The 21,162-nt window shown below is 37.4% G+C and overlaps 1 protein-coding gene across 2 annotated transcripts; it reads right to left on the bottom strand.

The window, feature by feature from the left end:
• Nucleotides 1–3,488: 3,488 nt before the first annotated feature.
• On the bottom strand, nucleotides 3,489–21,080 carry sh3bp4 (SH3-domain binding protein 4). Of its 2 annotated transcripts, none has more exons than XM_079881530.1 (5): nucleotides 20,899–21,080; nucleotides 17,427–17,606; nucleotides 15,001–17,330; nucleotides 9,336–9,524; nucleotides 3,489–5,935 (listed from the first exon to the last, which is right to left on the bottom strand). In XM_079881530.1, exons 2-5 carry the CDS (start codon nucleotides 17,536–17,538, stop codon nucleotides 5,711–5,713), a joined length of 2,856 nt encoding a protein of 951 aa, XP_079737656.1. In that variant the 5' UTR covers nucleotides 17,539–17,606; nucleotides 20,899–21,080; the 3' UTR covers nucleotides 3,489–5,710. The 2 variants fall into 2 exon arrangements, with proteins under 2 accessions (XP_079737656.1, XP_079737655.1); XM_079881529.1 differs by having other exon boundaries at nucleotides 17,427–17,587; nucleotides 20,899–20,984.
• Nucleotides 21,081–21,162: the final 82 nt, after the last annotated feature.

The raw sequence follows: 21,162 nt of genomic DNA, 5'->3' as shown, positions 1-21,162 counted from the left end.
AAACTGCAACCTAAATGTATTTTGCCATGTAAAACATTTTGTGCTTAAATAACTATGGAATAGGCTAATTGACGAGGGGGTCAATGAATTATTTAAAAACAATGCACAGTGCACACCCAGAATGTACATTATTTTTCAATAATTCAATGGTCCCTCATTAATTATTAATTACGTCCATATCTAATGAATAATAGGCTAGTTAGTGATTTCGAAAATACACTCTGAAAAATAAATGTTCCACGTTTCACAGTGATGCCATAGAAGAAGAACAATTTTGGGTTACCCAAAGAACCTTTTAGTAAAAAGTTCTTAAAAGAACAATGTTCTTGTTATTGTGGAAAAACATTTTAATAGCCAAATAACCCTTTTCCTCTATAAATAACCTTTTGGCCAATGGAAAGGTTCCGTTTCTTCATGGAACCATCGATGCCAATAAAGAACCTTCATTTTTAAGAGTGTATACTGGCCAGTAATAAAATTTAAGTAAATAAGTTATAGGAACATAAATAGTTCAATACTAGTTGGTTCTAAGGACTAAATGTTAAAACGGTTTTCCACACAACCTTTATCAGCAGTATGTGCACAGGACACAGGTTATACCTAGTTTTCATGGAAGATGTATTGCATTCGTAAAGAAACCAGGGTGCGTCAACAGGGTTGTACCGATTTGTTCAGAAACACGTTATAACAAATGCTACATTTTAGACACTTATTTCAACATTCCCTGAAATCATTTAAATAAAATAGGCCGCCTACTTAGGCCTATATTTCACAGCAAATTTGAATCATTATAGCATCTACTACCTCTCCAAAGTGATTACATTTGTAATTCGTCTGGCCAAAATCTTTTCTAAAACGAGCATTATCTCACGGTCTTATTTCAGTTACATAAAAGTTACATTGCGGGTATTGTTATTGTTGGTATGTAGCGCCACCTGCCGTTCATAGTAGGTACAGTGTTTTTGTAAAAACCCAGCCTTTCAGTTTGACACTCCGGAAAAAACACGGTTAATAAAAAGAGTGTATCTCTATGTGTGCACCTAAACTTCATTGCATTTGGTAACACTGTAGCTGTGGCCTCTGAGACCAAAAACGTAAGCAATGTAACACTTTTCATGGATGAGTGTTGTGGCATGCTATCAAATACATTTTTTGTCTAAAACCAGTCCTCATAAAATTAAGAAAAGTCATTAAGTCACTAATTTATCGGGTAATTAAAATTGTTGACAAATCCATAGGCCAAAGTATTTATCAACAGATCGATGCAAGGCTATTAAGAAAAGGAGCACTGAATTGGCAAACTATCATATATAGACTGAAAAGTTAAAAGCACTTTCCGAAGTTTAATCAGACCTACTAAGAAAGATCTAATAACCCAAAGGAACCAGCATCAACAACACAACAACGACAAAAGTTTATTTTACATATGATAATCATTAATGTCAGGTTTAATTAGGGTATCATACAATTATTGCTCATTGAACACAACTCAGAAACGGTTTACTGGGCAACAATCTGGGTGTCAAGATATTGTCTTTACTGAGTAAACCTTAGGCTTACAACTGTTTGTCCACTAGATGGTAGATATGTGATGGAAATGTATAGGAGAAATTACTGGGAATGAGAATTGGCCTTATTTTGTAATTACCCATTTGCAGTAAGAAAATTACTCAGGATGTCACATTCAATCATGGACTATTTCAAAACACCATTCTTTTTTAGCATTAGCATAAAGAGAAAGAAAAATGAAGCAATGTACAGAGGAAAGTAATTTGTCTTTGTCTTCCTGAAACGAGGAGAAAAAAAAAAAAAAACTCCAGGGCTCACTGACCCAAGTTTATTTATGGCATATCCCAGCAAATGCAGACACATTCATAAACAGACAACTTGCTTGACTGTATCTATGGAATAGCAGGTACAACTGTATAAAATCTTCACAGTTGATTATACATGTACATTACACACACAGGGCTGTCGCTATAGCAGGGCGAAAGGTGATGATTATAGGGTCCCCCGGCTTTAGGCCCCGCGATTTCAATGGAGGGGACCCCGAACGTGATTTCATCTGAGGGGAGCCCCCCTGATTTCAAGGGGGCCCACAGCAACAACCTGCACTGGGGCCCCTGATACCCCAGCTACACACACACACACACACACACACACACACACACACACACAGTGTCTTTCAGATTTTTGTCAGAAGCATGCTTCCCCCCCCAGAGAGTTAGAGAGGGCCCAGATGAAAGGCTTGTGACGTGAACTATGCTGTCTGCATGCCTGTGTCTGGGCAGATGTACGCACATTTTTGTTAGACCCACAGTGATGACTGTTTACACTCGTCAAAATGTCTCTAGGGAGAGCCTGTCAAGCAGAGAGAAAAATTATGCTGGAGTGATAAGACTGGAATTTGCACATAATACTTGACATTTGTAAAACTCTCAGTAGCCACAGTAAGAAAATTAACTTTGAATGCTGTTCAAGTTAACACTTAACAAATATATATATATATATATAATGGCTTTATGGCTCACAAAGCCATTATATGAAGGATCTGACAAATACTGACACATCAGTTTAACATTTAACCTTTACAAATGAGGCTAGTCAAGCCAACTTGATGCCACATAAGCTCTTTGGAGAACAGGTCGACCGAAAACGAAAGAAACATTATTTTCAGCAAGTCAGATGCTAGTTAATGTATAATATAATTTACATCAGAACAGTATCCTCTCAGAATGTGCACAGTAAATGTGTAACCAAATCTACTGTGACATGTTGTACAAGGCATGGTAAAAATATGCAAACAGGATACAGAGACGTAGATTAGGAGTCATCATGTGTAGATGCTAGCATTTATTTTCCACAGAATAAATACATAATTTTATACAATTTTATTTTATTAATGCATTTAAACTTTGAATGAACAAAGTGATCATTTTTTACATTGATAAAATAATTAATAAAACTACTATATTATTAAAAATCTATATGTGCTGTTTGGAATGACAGCATAAACCATTGGACTAGAACGAAATACAGAAGACACATGAATAATAAATAGGCTAATATACTTAGTAGGCTACTGGCTACATTTACATCAAACAATGATAACTGGTCATTTTGTTAGAAAATTTTGAACTTTCTCATTAGGGACATTTTACTTAGAGCTAGACATATACTTCAAGCTCCACACACTTTAATTCGTAGCTACTCACCTCTTGAACGCAAGCTTCTCCCACATACAGGCGAAATATTTTCGACTTCCGCTACGCATCAAAGTTGATATTTCGTGAGCTGTGAATTACAGTTTGAGCAGATTCAGCGGAATAAATGAAAATTACATTACATTGCCTCCAGCCAGAAACCTTTAAGATTAATTTCGTTTATCAGAGGAAATTATTAACAAAAGGAAAACACGCTGAAATAAAGTAGGCCTACAGCACAACAATTTGCAAAGGAAAAGTTCTCATCACCTTCAGCGCACCAATGGTAAGTAAACATTTTTATTTGTCAATTGATGATCAGAAGCTTTTTTCTTTCTTTTTTACATGTGCTGATGTGTGTTTAAGTTTATATTTACTTTCCCTTATAACATTACTTAAAACTGATGTAGGCCTTCATAAACAATAGACACTTAGAGCAAAGTGAAACAGGCAGTTTAGCATAATGCAGTTAGGATTATAAAAGAACACAAAACAAAAGAGAAAAATTGTTACAGTAGGGCTGTTGGATTATTTTTGGTCAATACTGAAGATTATTGGGCGATATGATCAAAGTCTTATTTCACGATCGAGTAATTTTAAACATAAGTGAAATTTCACAATTATCATACTTCAGGAAAAACTAATAGCCTACTAGGTTAACTAATATAAGAAAAAGCCCTCAAAACAATCACAGAAGACAAGTAAAGAGTCAACAATACAATAAGAACAAAGAAACCATTACAAACAAAAAATAAAAAATAAATACAACAGAATGGAAATGCAAATTAAATAAACAGTGTTTTACATTTTCAGAAAGATGTAGCCTACTAACAGTTGTATTCAGATCTGTAATATTCTACAAAAAAATAATAATTATGAAATGTAAAATAACACTGCATATGATATGACACTGCATAGTCTTACTGTACATTAAATATTAATCCCTATTAAAGCTACTTAAGTTATTCAGTCAAGATCAGCGAGTGATTTGCCTTTATCATTTGTTGTTAACTGACTGCAGCATGTTTATTAGGCTGCTGTCACTTTAAAAGCTGATGCACAAATCCAATATACTGTTACACACACATTTTCTTCCTCAACTCTGCACGTTTACTTTAGACATAACCCACTGTGTTTACGTTAATACTCTCCAAAAGGGCATTTTGACTTTTTTTTGTGTGTGTGTGTGTGTGTGTACGCGTTTAAGGTGCGTATCTGAAGCCCATTTTCTTATCTTTGTTTGTGCACACAGAAAGCCACTTGGGGAACAGCGGCATAATGCGCTTTTAATAACACAGTTTATTATCAAACACTTCCCGTAGTTTAGCAACAGTAGACTGCAGTTTACAATACTTGCGGATATGGCGGTTTTGGATGTTAAGTTTGGGTTAATTAGGGAGGAACGAAAGCGTTCTGTGAAGGAAAGGAAGGTGCCCTGGACTGAGTGGCAGCGGCACAATTATTGTTTTACCTCGATTATGTTGTTTTCATAATCGTTGGAAGCCAAAATTGAAAATCAATTACAATTAATCGCACAGCCCTATATTACAGTATTAAATTTACAAGTATGTAAAAGCATATCTTTTGTAAAAAAATGTACAAGTATAAAATCATGAATCTGAACAATCATATCTTATTTTACATTTGAAGTTTTACATATCCATGAGATAGAGGCCTTTGTTTTGTATTAAAACATCAGAAATACACATTTGGTCCAATGTACAATTTTTTATTGTACAAACAAAAGGGTCTTTAAAGGGGACCTATTACCTATTATAAATGTGTGTGCATGTAAACTGGAGTTTTTCTTTTTTTTTTTTTTACTGCGTGCGAGGGAAAAACATCATTACATGGACTTACAAAAGCATAAAAATGGAAAGAATCAGTATTTAAACACTATTTCTCAGCAGTATAACCACAAAGTTTTGTTGTGTTCTCACCATTTTTTTTCCTGAACTGTGCAGTTAATGTCTTAATGGAGAAAGTTGTATCATATCTGAAATGGAAGAGAGGTTTTAAAAAAACGACCTGCACAAGTTATGCTTGCAATGGTGGTTCGGGTCGATCAGATTGTTCTTCTTGACTGTCATTATCAGACGCAGGCTCGAACTGATACAGCAAAACTGACGCCATAGCGTAGTTACAGTAGTCTTTACAGTGCCTGTTCACAGCACCGGAAGCTAAAACGCACCGGTTATGGTAAGAGGCATTTGTGACACGCACTCGAAGCGGTAGACCAATCACAGCAGACTGGGCTTTCCGGAAGGCAGGTTTAAAAAAAACAAACAAACTAAAAGAGAGCGTTCAGACAGAGGGTGAAAACAGGTGCCGTAACAATGTAAATTAAAAGAAACATTTGTTTTTTGAACATTTAATCATGTAATGTTATTCTAGACCCCTAAATACAATTATTAACCTGTAAATGAGCATAATAAGAGCCCTTTAGGAATATAAATTGAAATCAGGTGTATCTGGGTCTTGTAAAAGCCAGTTGGTGTAGGCAGTCCTTATATGGCACAGTCATCTTGAGGGGAGGGGCTAAAGGCAGAGCTCCGTAGGAGATCCAGACTGTTGACAAGGACGAGGGAGCCAGTGATGTGTCTCCAGCGCTTGGTGATGGGGTTCTTCATTTTGTCCAATCCAGTGTGAAGTTCCTGAATCACATCCCTGTAACTGTCCCCAATCTGGGCTGCCCATGTGACCAGGAAGTCATATGCAGGTTTCCACATAGCCTTAGTGAGAGGAAAAAAAAAAAAAAAAAAAAATTTTAATTTGACATGTAAACCTGCATGCACATGATATCCAGCCATCTATACCCAATCTTTATACTCTCCATTAGAGTGAATGTGTGCAAATTCCCCAAGCCAGTGAAACAAAGAGTAAGAGGAAGCTCACAATCTCATCAATTGTTGGTAGAACATTTTGGTTCCTTTTCTGAGCTAGATGCAAACACTTTAATCAGGTTTCCTGCAATTGCTGCTCAAACCCAGTTCTGTCAGGACCACTATCGTCAAATATGATTGACAATTAGCATACAGTTTGGATTGGTGGTATGGTTCCGTTCTGGGCAAGAACTCCCTGCACATCCATGCAGCCTAGCATGGATAAGCCCCCCTTAGGGTAAACAGAACAGAACCAACATGAATATATTACAGATAATCATTAATTAAAAATTTTAGGGGCTGTTTACACAACACTATTTTCAACTAAAAACGTAAAACTTTTTCTGCGCTTTGGATGTTCGTTTACATGACAATGGCGTTTTGGGTGCCTGAAAATGCAAAGGGTTTCAAACAGGTTTCAAAGTGCAAGTTTTTGAAAACGGTCTCTGTGTAAACAGCAAAAACGTGAATCTCTGAAGACGATGACGTCATGCAAAAGCATATTACGTGTTTCATCACCATCTAATGGGCTGGCAGCAGAATACAGCGTTTTTGGTCGGTTTCGCGGACAGTAGTCGATTGTCGAGTACACGCGCGTGATCATAGGTAACTAAACCTATGCGCGTGAACTCGGCAATCGATTACTGTGGACTTCGACCGAAAACAGGAAGTAAATGCAGGTATGTGCGCTGGCTGAATTAACATCACTTTTATTCATATCTTTCACATCTACTGCAGTCAGATTCACCGTGTTCACTCTGAAGGAATCACTCACATGGCTGGGCACTTGTAATGACACATCAAGGATGTTAAGAGGCTAAAAGCAGGTTTAAAACTTGCCCCATTTAAGTCAACAGGGTGCACATTTTAAAAAGAGGATAACACGGTGTAGGCAACACCGATTTTTGTCGTTGTTCTCTGTACTGACAGCACTCCAAATGTACAAAAAAATGAGCTCAATGTTAAAATTGACCGGAGTTCTCCTTTAATGTACAACATAATTCGAGAATTTAGTTTGATTCAATGGGAATCAGAATGCCAATCCTGACTGGATGAGAGGAGGAGCTGGAGGAGGGTAATTAGCTCCTGAGAAGCACGATAGCTGTTGATAATACTGAAGGAGCTTATAAGAATGCTGTGCTGGGTGTGTCGTATTCCTAATGGTAGACGTGGATCAGCTGAGAGTCAGCTGATGCGAGCTTGAATAACGTGACCTGCCAGAACTGACGCTATGCTTGATTTTCATACTTTTCATATGTCAGCTACTGTCTCTCGCACCAATCTCATTAGGACATTGTTCTTTATCCATTTGTGACAAATTAGAATATTCAACATTCTATAAACGGAAAAAGTACAATCAGCTTGGAAGTCATTTCAACTTAAATTACATTAAACTGACTTAAAACAAAATAGTTGAATCTAGTATAACTTGTATAATTAAAAAAGTTAAAAATTGCTTAACTTATTTTGATGAGTTAAAGCAATGTAAAAAAAAAGTCTTGTTGCAGTGTACTTCAGATATAATTTTTTTCTTAACTTTGTGTTTTCATAATCTGTCTATGTTTTGTTTGCACAGTTGTCTGTAATGTCAATGTTCTACAATCTGAGCCACGTCCTTAGCATGTTTTAAACACTGTGTAAACTGTGCAAACAAACTCTTTTTTACAATCCAATCTCATAAGAATATATATGCATTTTACAAGGTGGTGATTTGGCATGAATTTGTACAATGTGATTTGTACGAAAATGTATGATTAAAAAAAAAAAAAAAAAGAAAAAAAAAAAAAAAAACAGTAAGCATGAAGGCCCTAAGCACAGCCCTAAATCGTCAGCGGGGCGTAAGCAGATTGTATAAAAACATATGAATGAGATCATATGAATTAGCCACCAATTCTGCAAATCGTAAAATAGTTACAAATTGCCATGAGATGCGGGATATATATTTTGCCTCCCTATTTAATGTCACTCTGTAAGCTGAGAGTCTATCAGCACCAGCACAGAATAACAGAGCTTCCACATTCCAAAATCATCATTCATGACTTGTCATTAATCAAACATGCTCTTAAGTTAAATTCCTGGAGGAGTATAGCCTTGTCTTTTAGTTGATATATAGCCAGTCAGTTTTAAAAGAATATTTCACCCAAAAATGTACTCAACCTCATGTAAAGCTTAAAAGGGTGGTATAATGCCCCTTTTTACAATATGAAAAATAAGTATCTGTTGTCCCCAGAGTGTGTATGGGAAGTTTTAGCTCAAAATAGCCCACAGATCATTTTAACAGCAGGGTTTCTCAAACTGGGTCCTGGAGGGCCACTGTCCTGCACAGTTTAGCTCCAACCCTAATCAAACACACCTGAACAAGCTAATCAATGTCTTTAGGATCACTAGAAACTCACAGCTAGGTGTGTTTGATCAGGGTTGGAGCTAAACTCTGCAGGACAGTGGCCCTCCAGGACCGAGTGTGAGAAACCCTGGTTTACAGCATGTAAAAGTTAAGGGGTCAGTAAAAACGCATAGTATCGTGTGTGTCCCTTTAAATGCAAATGAGCTGCTGCTAACGGCACAGAGGGCGGAGCTTCAAGAGCTTGTATGTATTAACAGCTCCGATTACCTCATGCAGACAAGCACTAAAATGTCAGAAACTGTTCTGCCTTTTTTGTTGAAACTGGAGTCAGACAATGATGGAGAGACTCAAGAAGAAGTGACAAAATGTAGAATGCAACAGGACATTTCTGAATGGTTAGTTGATGAATTTATGTTGCTGATGTGGAGTTAACTATCTTCAAGTCTTTGATTAGCATATTCTGTCATGATAATCTATAAAACCGCTCGTGTGGAAACGGTTGTAAGATGCCTACAGAGTGACATGCTATTGCATTTGTGTTACGTACTGTATTGCAGGTGAAAAGACGGATGCAGACTCACACATGTGCAGCTGTACTACAACAACTCTTCCTCTTCTCAACACTGCTCGCGTGTTCCCGGGGGCGGGGTTTATGTAAATTTTAGGGTTAGTGATGTCACTAACCCGGGAGGAATGTCGTGTAGTCCCTACCAGCCGTTTGTATCAGTCCTTAAAAAACTATTTTTTTAAAAGCAAATATCTTCCTTTGCTTTGAACTTTGAGCGTTGTAACTTTGCAGATGTTGTTTATGCTCAAACATCAACATTACACATTAAGTAAAGTAAATGATGGTGAGTAAATGATGACAGAATGTTCAGGTTTGGGTGCGTTGTGAGTTTGTTTTACCTCGCTGTCCAGTTGTCCTCTGATGTCTCTGTGTGGAGCTTCATATGCTTCCATCTGCTGCCGGGACACTTTAGCCAGTCTCTCAGCAAGCTCCCTCCAGCGTCCCGCAACCTCCACCGCTGTGGTCAACAGCACAAAGTCCATGACCAGTCGTGCCACCAGGCCCTGACAGTCCATCTTCAGAAGAGCCTGAAAGAAAGATACAGAAATGCATACCAATTTTTTTTCTCTATTGATATTGGCATATAATGGAAATTTAATTGTGCAATTCTTTTGCAATTGTCTAACACTTGCTTAGAGTTATAATTTCATAAAGGTGTTATAGGGATCACTCAAAAATGAATATACTGTCATCATTTATTCACCCTCATGTTGTTCTAAACCTGTATGAGTTTTTAGCGCAATTTTCCTATGGACAAAATTGCGATTGTTAACTCATGATTTCTGTTCTGTCTGTGCGCACCAATCTTGCACTTCTATCTCCTCCTCAACCAGACCACCTAGAGACTTCGGGTTTTCGGCATTATGTTAAGGAAGGTCTAATCTCGGGAACGCACAAAAAAAAAAAAAAAAAAAAAAAAAAAAAACATAAAAAGATTTACTATCTCTTAGTGTTGTGATCCCATGACGTCAGAAAATTGCGCTAAAACACTCACTGAGTTTTTATTACTTGTTTCTTCTGTGGAACACAAAATACGTTTTTAAAAACAGTTTTTATTTATACAGTTAAAGTCAGTGGGGTCCAAAACCACACAGGAACCCCTTGACTTTCCCTGCATGCCAAAAAAGAGAGATATTTTTCAAAATATGTTCTTTTAGCCATACTGGTTTGGAACGACATGAGTGTAAATGATAACAAAAATGCAACTGTCCATCTAGATGCAGACTTTAGCAAAGGAATATCCATTTTCTCAAACTGTACATTTTAATATTGTATGCCTAAACACTATTGTAACATTTAAAATGGTTTATTTTAGTTTTCATTGTTTTCATTTACGAATTTTAACGTTGACCATTTATTGGTTATTAGCTTTAACATAAAAAAAATAATGGTAGGTCAGTATCGGCCATAATTTTATTACCAGTGCATCCCTAGTTACAATGCATTACCCCATGCTTAAAATATCATGCCCAAAATCGTAAATGACGTTGCATCTATATGCAAATATTTGACACAGTAAAATAGTTCAAATCAAACTGAAATTTATAGTTTGTGTAGTTGTGTACTATTGTTTAGCTGCTTTCATAATCTCACATCATGTCATCTGCTATTTAAAAAAGTGTTTTCTTTTTCCCCTAGTTGTTGCTAAATAAAGCCTGTTCTAATAAGTAACCTTCACCAAGAGTACACAGCAACACAAACTACAAAACTGAGATAGTGTTAGAGGTTTTCTGAGCACCGCCTCAGAAGATCTGGACCAATCAAGAGCTCAAGTCATCATCCAGGGTCCTTTGATAAATGTGGCGATATGCAGGAAGCGACGTGCATGCTCCTGTGAGCACAATATAATGAGAGTGACTCCGGGCCCCTTGGACAAGGGAAATGTTAGGGTGGAATATCCGGCCGTTCTTTTGCCAAGTGTTCTGTCTTATTAATGTGACCTTCTTTTCTCCCTTAGAGTTTGTTCTGACATTTAAAAAACTGAATAAGGACTTATATTCCACTGTGCCTTTTGAATATGTGACATTCACTGATCTACAAAACTGTTATCTGGTGATGATGACATGTGACATTTATTTTATACAATAAAGAAAAGAATCAGTCTTTCTACTAGTGCCATCGGTGAATGTAATTCAGCATTTGTCAAAAGTGCAGGTGTTCTTCATGCACTCAAATATGGTCTCACAACAGCAGCAAGTGTTTAAAAGTTACACGCCCTGAACCCACTAATCTCTGATTCCAGTTCCGTGTCTTGGAATGTTTGGAATGACAGGAAGTCTGCTCAGAGGGGGAGGAACACGGCACTGATGCCCCAGAAGACCTGTTTGGTTCCAAACAGAGCAATGAGATAGCAGGAGTCTTGGATGCTTTCCATCTTATCAAAGATGTTAGTTCTACAAACACACAGGACGGTATGTTTTTGACTTGTACATTCAGTCAGTGCTAAAAGGAAGATACATTTTTGTGATCGGTACAATCTTCACTCCTCTCCTGTAGCACAAGCAGTGAATTTGCCACTCACTGTCTGGATGCAAGTGAAATAGAAAGCATATTGTGTGTGAAAGTATCACACTCTGTACACATTGATTGTGTGCATTAGCTAAAGAAAGATAAGGCCTTTCATGTGCACCTGTTTCCTGAGGTGTCTCACCTCTGACCCCTGTCACAGTCAGGAACTTATTAAGTAAACCCTCCAGAGACACTGTAGCAACAGAAAGACAAACAAAATCTGCTGCTCAGGATTTTGACTGTCACAGAATCCAGAACCAGATGTTAATTCCTCAGAAATGACAAGAACGTCAAGTAAACGTTACTAGAAAACAGAATATCCAAATGTGTTATCATTTAAACAATATATTGAGAAAATTATCCAGGGCAAATTGTTATTATAATGATTTTAATTCCTAATAATTTCACTGTTTTGCACACAAAGCTGGTTTCATCGTTTTGTTCTCTCCTAAATTTCTCTTAATATGCTGAAATCCACACATAAAATAATAATAATAAAACAATAAAACAAACAATTAATGGCAGACAAGAGGCTTATAAATTGAGGTGCACAAAAAAAGAAAAGTAAAAAAATGTTTCATTCAGTCCATTGGACTTTCCCATAAGTACTCTGAGCCTCTTATCTCCATGATTTATTTGTTTATTTTTTGGTGTGCAGAAAAAGTTTTTTGAAAAAGTTTATTTTATATTAATATTCTGGAAAATGTAAACAGTTCCAAAAGAAGTGATGTTAATTTGACCTATAAAAAGTCTGTAAATACACACATTGAGAATTGAGTAGCGCATCGTTGTATTTTTACTCACTAAAGTGACTTGGAGTGAAATCAAGCTATATAAAAAAATGAATCAGTATATGTTCAGTCGGAATCCAATTGACAGGTATTGTTAGCGTCACGATCTACCAGTTGACCTACTACAGGAATTTAATTATATTACACACAAAGCCTGCCTGAGCAAATCGAGATATTTTATCAGTGCAGAAATTCTTTAAATTCATATAACATAACACGTGAATTAGTTAGCATGCTCGTACATTTGCTTAGTCTTGATTTAACACTGCATGTGCACTAGACAAAGCAGCTTTCATTAATAAGACAGCTGAACACACGATTACTTGAAAGCTTTTAGTACGTTTCTCTCTTAAATTCATCTTCTTTAACATCTGATTTTATGATATTACTCATACTTCATTATATTTCCTCTTGCCTGTCTCTTTTGATTTCCTGTTATATAAGCTGACCGTTCTGTCTGTTTATAAACTATTGTCAGAAATCTCTGACCATTTATACAGAACCACTCTTCTGCTGGAACAATAGGCTAAGGGAAATGGGAGGAGACCGTGGGGAATCAAAGACTCAAAGTTTAGAGACATTCACTTGTTCTTCTGAAGCATGTCTGTAAATTCATCTGACCCTAAATAAAGCCCAGACTGGAGAATATGCCAGGAAAAAGTTTTACAACTGGAACTTTTACTGATTAAAAATGGAATTGCAAAGTTCTATAAAGCTGTTCAGTCAGAATGTCCATTTTTTTTAGGTAACCCGAAAGACTAATTCACTACAGCTTCCCTTGGGAATTTCTAATGGGTTTCAAAATTCACATTTGACTGTGTGTAATTTATTTTGTAAAACAAAACAGTAAAGTCTCTTTGTGTAATATTAACCGGAGACCTCATTTTATTCATAAATCAAAAAGCCAGAGGGAATTCAAGAGGGAATCCATTGCTCTAAAATGCAAATTCTTCTCTATTCAGAATATGCAAGTAGTTTATTAAAACGTGCAGAGAATTACAGTTGCATATCTGTTAGCGATATCTTGGCAATAGATTTGTAGGTGTGGAGGGATTGTGTACTTTAAGGCGCCTCTCGGTCCATATTTGATGCTTCTGTGTAAATGTTAACAATAAGAAAGGAAACATCTGCACAACTAAGACTCTTCAACACGTTCACATCTTCCGGCATTTTCACTAACGGGTCTGTTGTCACGTTTGAGATGGTCACAGATGACCCTTCCTAATTTTAGGACATGAAGAACATTTCTATGTATCTGACAGTATCTGCTAGCTTCACTTCAGTGACTTTGTCAAAGGGGCGTGCTATGACAATGTATATTGTCAATATCATTTTAATCTCACAACAAATGTGGTGTTTTGAGCAGATGCTGTTTCAGCTCATTGTTATTTCAGTTGAGACCCAGCATTAATTAAACTTAAGCGTGTATGCGCATGCACTTTATATGATGTGTCTTTGCGTGTTTGATATCAGATACTGAAGATAACCTTTTTAAGTCTTGTGCATTTCGACTGTATGCTTTGTTTCATCTGGGTGGTTGTTTACTTTTACAGTTGCACATAAGTTGAAAGTTTTAAACCCCTATTTTGCTAAATTATTTTTAGGTGATTTGGTGTGTTTCTGACTTTTCAAAATTGGTTTGAGTAATTGAAACACACACACACACACACACACACACACACACAATTGCATACATTATCGCAGCCAAAAATAAACGTTAAAGGAAAATGTGTGTAATTTCTGACAGTGTTTACACTTTTCAGGAAGTCAACCTACAGATATTTAACACATTGACCTTGAATATTTAACATTAAAATGGTTTCATTCTGTGCTGCTTTGTAAAGACTTGTCAGAATAAGCATTGGAATTTTCATTGAAGCTCATATGAAATGAAATATTTGAGCAAAACACAGCATTAATGAGAAGGCCACTGGTGGACTGCTGTAGGCAAGGCAAGTCCTTCTTACATGTGTATTTTTATATTGATATATTTAGAGGTTTAATCACAACTGCTTTTTTGATATTAAAATGTGTATTAAAATATTTTTATTTAGAGAGTCTTCAGTGAACTCTCTCTGACATAGAGAGGTTTGTTTTAGGGAATAACTGCAGATTGACTGATGCATTATAGAGCAGATTTATATTTAAAAGTGTGTTTGTAATACAAGCTAAAATGCAACTTGATATTTCCTTAGGAAACATCCTGCTTCAGGTTCCTGTTGACATAAGTTATGAGTATGTTATGAAATATTTATTTGACTGGCTCTGGTATGAACTACAGAAATAATCTATTATTCATAGTTTAATTAATACAAATCTATTCATTTGCAAAACCGAAAAGTGTAATAAATCCTTCAATCACATCTGTGAGGTCGATTGCATGCTGCTTCATCGTTTTTATAATTTTCAGTAACATTTTTCGATTTCAGGCTGGATCTATTGCTATCATAGTTGACTTTCAGACTTTTGACTTGTTAACTTTCAAAAACGTCCCTCTTCTCCCGATTCTCTTTGCAGTTACTAATCTTATAAATAATAAATTAATTAATGTATGACTAAAGAAAAAATAAATTGATAATTTGTTTTATTTATTTTGAACATCATTTATATCATTTTATACAATTATTATGTTTAGTTTCTATGAAGGTGCTCTCAGTACACACTCAAGTTTAGCTGAAAGATCTACATCCATATCAACGCTTACCTTCATGAGTTCCTTCTGGAAAGACTTCCTCTCCTTGCCCTCAGCTGCGTTGCAGTCTTCCTTAAGCTTCTCGAGAACACAAGCCACTTTTTCAGGCTCACTGTCCGGCTCTGTCCGACAGAAATGTGCCAGAGGCAGATTGACGTAGCCCAAAGCATCAGCAAATGCTCTCCAACTCGCCACGTTCTCCATCAATATCGTTCGCACTGATGCGTAGATGTATGTCAGGCACATGCAGGGCTTCAGGATCTGTTCTAAAAGGACTGTAGTCATAAGATCAGGCCCTTTGAAATGAACAGGTTTCACTTTTCCCATGATTAGAATGTTTTTTGCATGCACCAACCCAATTCTTCCATGGTAATATCCGATGTACCACTCTTTGGTCCATAGATGTCCTTTAAATTTAATTTTTTCCTCGCTCAAAAGAGCCATCACATCTCCTTTAAGATACTCTAGCAAATACAGGCTTTTGGACTGTCTTATAACAGTTTTTAGCAACTTAGCAAATTTCATGTTTTTGACTAGTCTGTCCTGAAACACAGGGTACTTTGTGGTCACTGCAAGAGGAGACAGTACAATTTTGTTCACTTCCTTTTTCTTTAGGAAGCGCCTTTGAGCAGAGCTTGTGCTTGTTTTTGGTGGTGGGGTTGGGGTCTGAACGCAAAACTGGGCCAGGATACAGTCCTTATCATCCTTGACTTGAATTCGCAAAGTAAAATCTAAAATGTCAGTTGAATCCCGGGCTGCAATCATGTAGACGAGACGGGCAACTTTGCCGAGTTTGATCTGGAATCCCCTCACTGTTCTTGCCTGTTCATTGGCTTTTACTTCAAAATTAGACATGTTCGAATACACGCCAACTTGAAGGTCTTGAGGTTTTGTTAGTACAAACTGATGCTTTCCCCAGAGCTGGAGGACGACAGGTGGAGTAGAGTGTGAGTACTTTTTTACGTCGCTCACTAGCAACGTCTTCGGGGCGCAGTCATGCCCAAAAATGGCCACCACTGTCTTGAAGGATGGGTGGATGTGTTTTGGCCCGTATACCCCAAGAGTGACCTTTTTTACGACATGTTCCCACACCGTGTTGTATGGGGCCACAGTTTGTGCTTGGGCAACCACAGAGACATACATGCAAGGTTCTAAATTGTCCAGAGTCACTTGAACTGTGTCTCCATACATGTATACATGTGGAATCGAGACATATGGGCCTTCTTTGAAGTCGCTTCTTACGCACACCACCTCTGTGGTTTTGCGGCTCTCTATCTTAACTACAACAGACACCTTCATCTCTAAAGTGACTGGGGTCTTGGTTTCCATGTTACTGAGTTTTACTTCTACCACTGGACTTACAGTAGTACATCTATCATTGTTGAGCTCCAATGGTGGGTCTAGAAGGGCCTTCAGCGATATCTGTTGAGTCTCACCAGGTGCAACATGGCCCTCAGGGATATGTATGCTGATACTGGAATCTGGTAGCTGCACGGCACCGCCTGCACTGTCCAGATTGCACACAATGTTGGTCTCTATTGGCTGGGTTTGTCCCCAACCTGGGTTTTGTCCAATGGAGTCCAGGTCGTGGCAGGATCGCGTAAGTTTACGATGATTTAGCCATGCTGTTTTGAAATCCTCTCTACTTTGATAATGCTCAGGTTTAGGTGACTTCATGCCACCAAAAAAACTCAAGGAACCTTGATTCCCATCAGACAAGGACTGTAGGACAGACAGCTCTGACATGCTGTAGCAGCGCTTGCCCCTAAAAAACGAATTGTTTCGACGAAGATTTGGACAGATCCCTGAGCCGGGAAAGAGCCCACTTTCAAAGCCATTAATGTTAACAGTGCTGCTGGTGTTTGAGATGGGAAGTGAGAGATCATCAAAACACAAAGCATTTGCTGAATTATGCTTACTGTTTTGGTCAGAGGAGCCTTGCACCGTGTCATTTAGGAAAGGGTTAGTTGACATCCGTTTATTAACAAAAGGATTTTCATTTCTAGATTCTGTGGTTTTGGAGGACCCCGGCCACTCCCCTGAGATGTCCATTTCTTTCACTCCCTCAGAAATGTCACCTAGGCTGTCAATCATACCACTATCACTGAACGAGGAGTCTCGATAATTGATTGGGTGGACATAGGCTGCTGGGATGTATCCCATTTCTTTACTGTTGTGTGCATACCACCACTCTCCCCCTGATGTGTCTATAACATAAAGACAGTCTCCCTTTGAGAACTTAAGAGTGGTAAAGCTGGACGGACAGTAATCCTTAATGGCAATGACTTCCTTGACTGCTCCAAATGAGGTAACATCCAGTCGTAAGGCGCTAGGAGAAGGCGCTGGAAAAAATAAAAAGAAATGGTGCATGAGATTAAACGTAAAAGTTAACAATACATTGATTTCAAGGTAAGAATAAGACAAGAAACCTTTGACACCTGTAAGGGTGGCCTCTGACACTCCTTCACTGTGATCGATAAGTGCGCCCTCAGATCTGCAGCGAGGGAGCACAGTGTTGTTGTTCGCTGATCGAATGCGATGGGCAGCCATGGTGAGTATCTAACTCCACCTCTTGTCTCAAGTTTTTCTTCCCATGTTTCTGTTTCAGATTGAGAGATCTGTTACAAAGCAATATAATGGCATTATGAGATTTTTTCTTTAAGGAAATTTGATGTTATTTGCACAATAACACCATCAGAGATAAACTAGGAATTCATGAAAATTAAGAATTTCATTAGCCTGACTTCGTCATACTCATATTCTAGGCAGAATGTGAGTCTGATACTGCTCCATAGGGCTTTGATTATGAGGCGTGTCTTAACCGAACCAAGAAAAAAAAAAACTCTGCACTCAATTGGATAGACCTACAACCAATCAGAGCAACGCAGTAAGTGATGTATGTTGACGGCAAACACATCTTTCTGATCGACAAATGCCTTGATTGCGGTTCTCTGTTCGTCTTTTAAAATTAATGCGCTGTCGATTTCTTTTATATCAGATGCGATAGCGGAATCTAAACATCTCAATTCTCCAGCTGCAGTCATTGTTGAAAACCAATTCAACCCAAGCACTCTTTGGTGACGTAGCTGATTACGTAACCGCAGATCATCTGTCCATCATCGATTAAAGCCCTCCCTGGCAATTTGATTGGCTCGGCCTTCTGGGAGCTGAGCATAATTACTCCTCAACGGATCGAGTCCAGACCGAACTTCCCGACCAAAAAATGTTGTGGAAAGGGGTTCGGGCTGGCACCCAGGCCAGAATTTCATAAGAATGTTATGTGGAATTCTTTAAAATATCTTTATTTCTCAAATATTTTCTTAAGAACAATGATTTTCTTATATTGATTGTGTGACAGTTATTTTCTGACAGTTCTTTTTTGATTAAGAAGTGCAATCAGAAAATGAATCTACAAAGAGAATATCTATCTATCTATCTATCTATCTATCTATCTATCTATCTATCTATCTATATATATCTATATATAGATATATATATAAAAATAAAAAATAAAAACGCTGTTAACTGTGATTTCTTCAATGTATTTAATTAGTCATTGTAGAGAAAATCTTACAACTATTTTCATATTGGTCTATCAGGCTTGTGTATATGGGAAATTTCAGTTTCATTTCCTTGTTCCATTTATTATCCTAAACCTAAGAGATGCCACACTTTGCTACTACATGTCTTGAAGATAAGGCTAATATGGGCAGAAATATTTGTTCTTGTCCAGACATGTCTAGGCTACCTTATTCATGACATCCTCCTGAAAACAAACTGAGAATAAAAAGCCCTGTTCTCTATGAAAGTTCACACAGTCAATTGCTTCTATATCCTGAAATCAAAGGAACAAAATGTATTTCCTTTTTTATTTTATTATACTTTTATTTTTGTGCAATGACTTGTGCAATATGTTGTCAAATGATTGCTTAAAATATTGCGCAAAGTGATTGAATTATTCATAAATAAATAGAAGTTCCATCTGAGCTGCTTTAAGTGCGCAATCTGCAAGCGTGAGGATCAAACAACGCTTGCTTTTAGTAATCAAAAGTAGGATAGTGTTTGAGTGGAACTCGGCATCCTCTTAAGTCTGATCATGAACTATAAAGGCTCTCCAGCTGTACACATCAGTGGTTTCCATGGCTACCACCTTGGGGAAGAAAGCACACACAGTGAAGCGCCTTTAGAGAAAATGCCCAGCTGTAGGCTACTAGGAATGTCTCACACACATCAGTCTGACATATTATGAAACTACTAACTGTTTTGCACTCCATCAGATTATCACTCCAACAAAGCAATCACTATGTGGCTGGACTCAATATGTTTCAATATGTTTAAAACTAGAAGGTCTCCATAAAGCCTCACCGTTAGTGAAAGCAAATTCACTCAGTGAGGGTTACAGTTTTGTAAAATTCAAATGGCAATGTTATACAGTAAGACCATTCGTAAATAGATAACATAAGCAGCAAATTAAGTATCAGCAAATGGAGAGCAGCTGTGTTAAGTTGCATATTGTATGAGATATGACTACAAATTTATCTGTGGTAAACTGCTTATTTAGAGATTAGGCTAGTTTCTTTAGAATTGGGTCAAAATGTTCCTGAAAACGTGTGTGTGTGTTTAGGATCTGTTCTGTGAAAGACTGTTTGATTGTTCCACCTTTTGTTTCAGAAAAACAGAGGAAATGCCTGTGAAATAAAGATGTGCTGCATTTCCCAAAACTTACATTGTACAACTTTATCATATATTAGCGAGTCAACATGGTAGGACATTACCAGTCATACCCAATTTAACTATATCTATGCTTGTTGAATTAATTATTACTGTCATGGACATTTATATCATTGGCTTTTTTTCCAAACTGATCTTGTTTTACAAGCCTGCAGAGTTTTGAAAAATGGCCACTGCTTTTGGTGACATTGCAATAAACAATCTAGTTCTAGTTATATTATTTATAAAGCACATTTTAAAAACAGTTCCAGGACTGACCAAAGTGGTGTACAAAGCCAAGTAATCAAAAGAAAAATCATTTAAAATTTAAAAGCTAAAGAAAACAAATAAGTTTTTAAGAGAGATTTAAAAACTGATATGGAAGCAGCCCTAAGTTGTGATAGATCCCACCACCGAAAAGGCTAGCCTATTTTTCCTCTGCGTTCCAGCCTTGTACAGGGCAATATTTAAACATGAATTTGTAATGTTTTATCCTGTAAAGATGAAATGAATTAAAAACATTTTTGACAATACATTCCAGGCAGAGCTCAAAACAGTGTCTGGACCATGTTTAATATGTTCCCATTTATCTCAATATCTAGGCTACAGATAACTTTTGAGGAGAAATGGGTGCAAAATCATGTTCAGACTGTTAAATTAAACATTAATGCTGCAGAGAAAGTATATATTATTTAAGAGGAGCTTCTAGTTTGACATGAGAGGATTCCTGAAGGTTTGAGTTCTAATAGCCTACTAATCAAATTTGCATCCGATACTCTACAGTTACAGGCGAAAGATATGGTGCAAAAGAACATTTTCTGACATTTTCCAGGTTTTTAGAACTACATGCAAGTTTAAACTCTCAAACAGTAAGTTCAAATTCTTTATGTAAGATAAAAGACGGTTGGTGGGTGTATCTCAGACAAGTTGAGACGGATTGTGAAATCTCAACGGACGAGGACATTCAGTAGACCTACACACTCACACGGGATCCACTTTAATCCACTTTAGTGTCTAACACGACGAAAACAAAAATCATAAACTCGATTTAAACTGAGTTGTCAGAAACCGCAGCTGTAAGTTCAGCTCGGAAAGTTGTAACTCAATGGTAGTCTATTGGCGGAAAAAGCAATGCAACACTAATCTATGAAACCACGATGAAGAAATAAAGGCAAAATATATGAATTATAGCCTACTTACTTTATTGCAGATGCAGTCCAGTCTCTTGAGTGTGTGGACCGTTATGTGAGGCTGTCGTGAGCGCGCGTCTCAATCCCAAGCGCTTCGCTGTTTAGTGGAGAAACTGCGTGACGTCATTAGCCAGGAGGAGTCCCTGTTGTGCCTAATTTCGACTCCCTGACAAATTATTACCCCCCTTATTTAAGCCGCTAACTGATTGCCTAACCCTAACCCTACCTCCATACCTAATCCTAAACCTACCTATACTGGGGACTTGGAGGGGTA

This window comes from Squalius cephalus, assembly GCF_949319135.1.
Source record: "Squalius cephalus genome assembly, chromosome: 9".
Classification (NCBI taxonomy): Eukaryota; Metazoa; Chordata; class Actinopteri; order Cypriniformes; family Leuciscidae; genus Squalius; species Squalius cephalus.
The sequence above is the reverse complement of the archived record's forward strand: the minus strand, read 5'-3'. Positions and strand labels throughout refer to the sequence as shown.

Bases quoted from the DNA above. Each gene is read 5' to 3' on its own strand.
- sh3bp4 (XM_079881530.1), bottom strand. From the start codon at position 17,538: ATGGCTGCCCATCGCATTCGATCAGCGAACAACAACACTGTGCTCCCT. The intron at 9,525-15,000 runs GTAAGCGTTGAT...TCTTTCTTTCAG, and splicing joins TCCAGAAGGAACTCATGAAG to GCTCTTCTGAAGATGGACTG. The intron at 5,936-9,335 runs GTAAAACAAACT...CCTCTCACTAAG, and splicing joins GAGGACAACTGGACAGCGAG to GCTATGTGGAAACCTGCATA.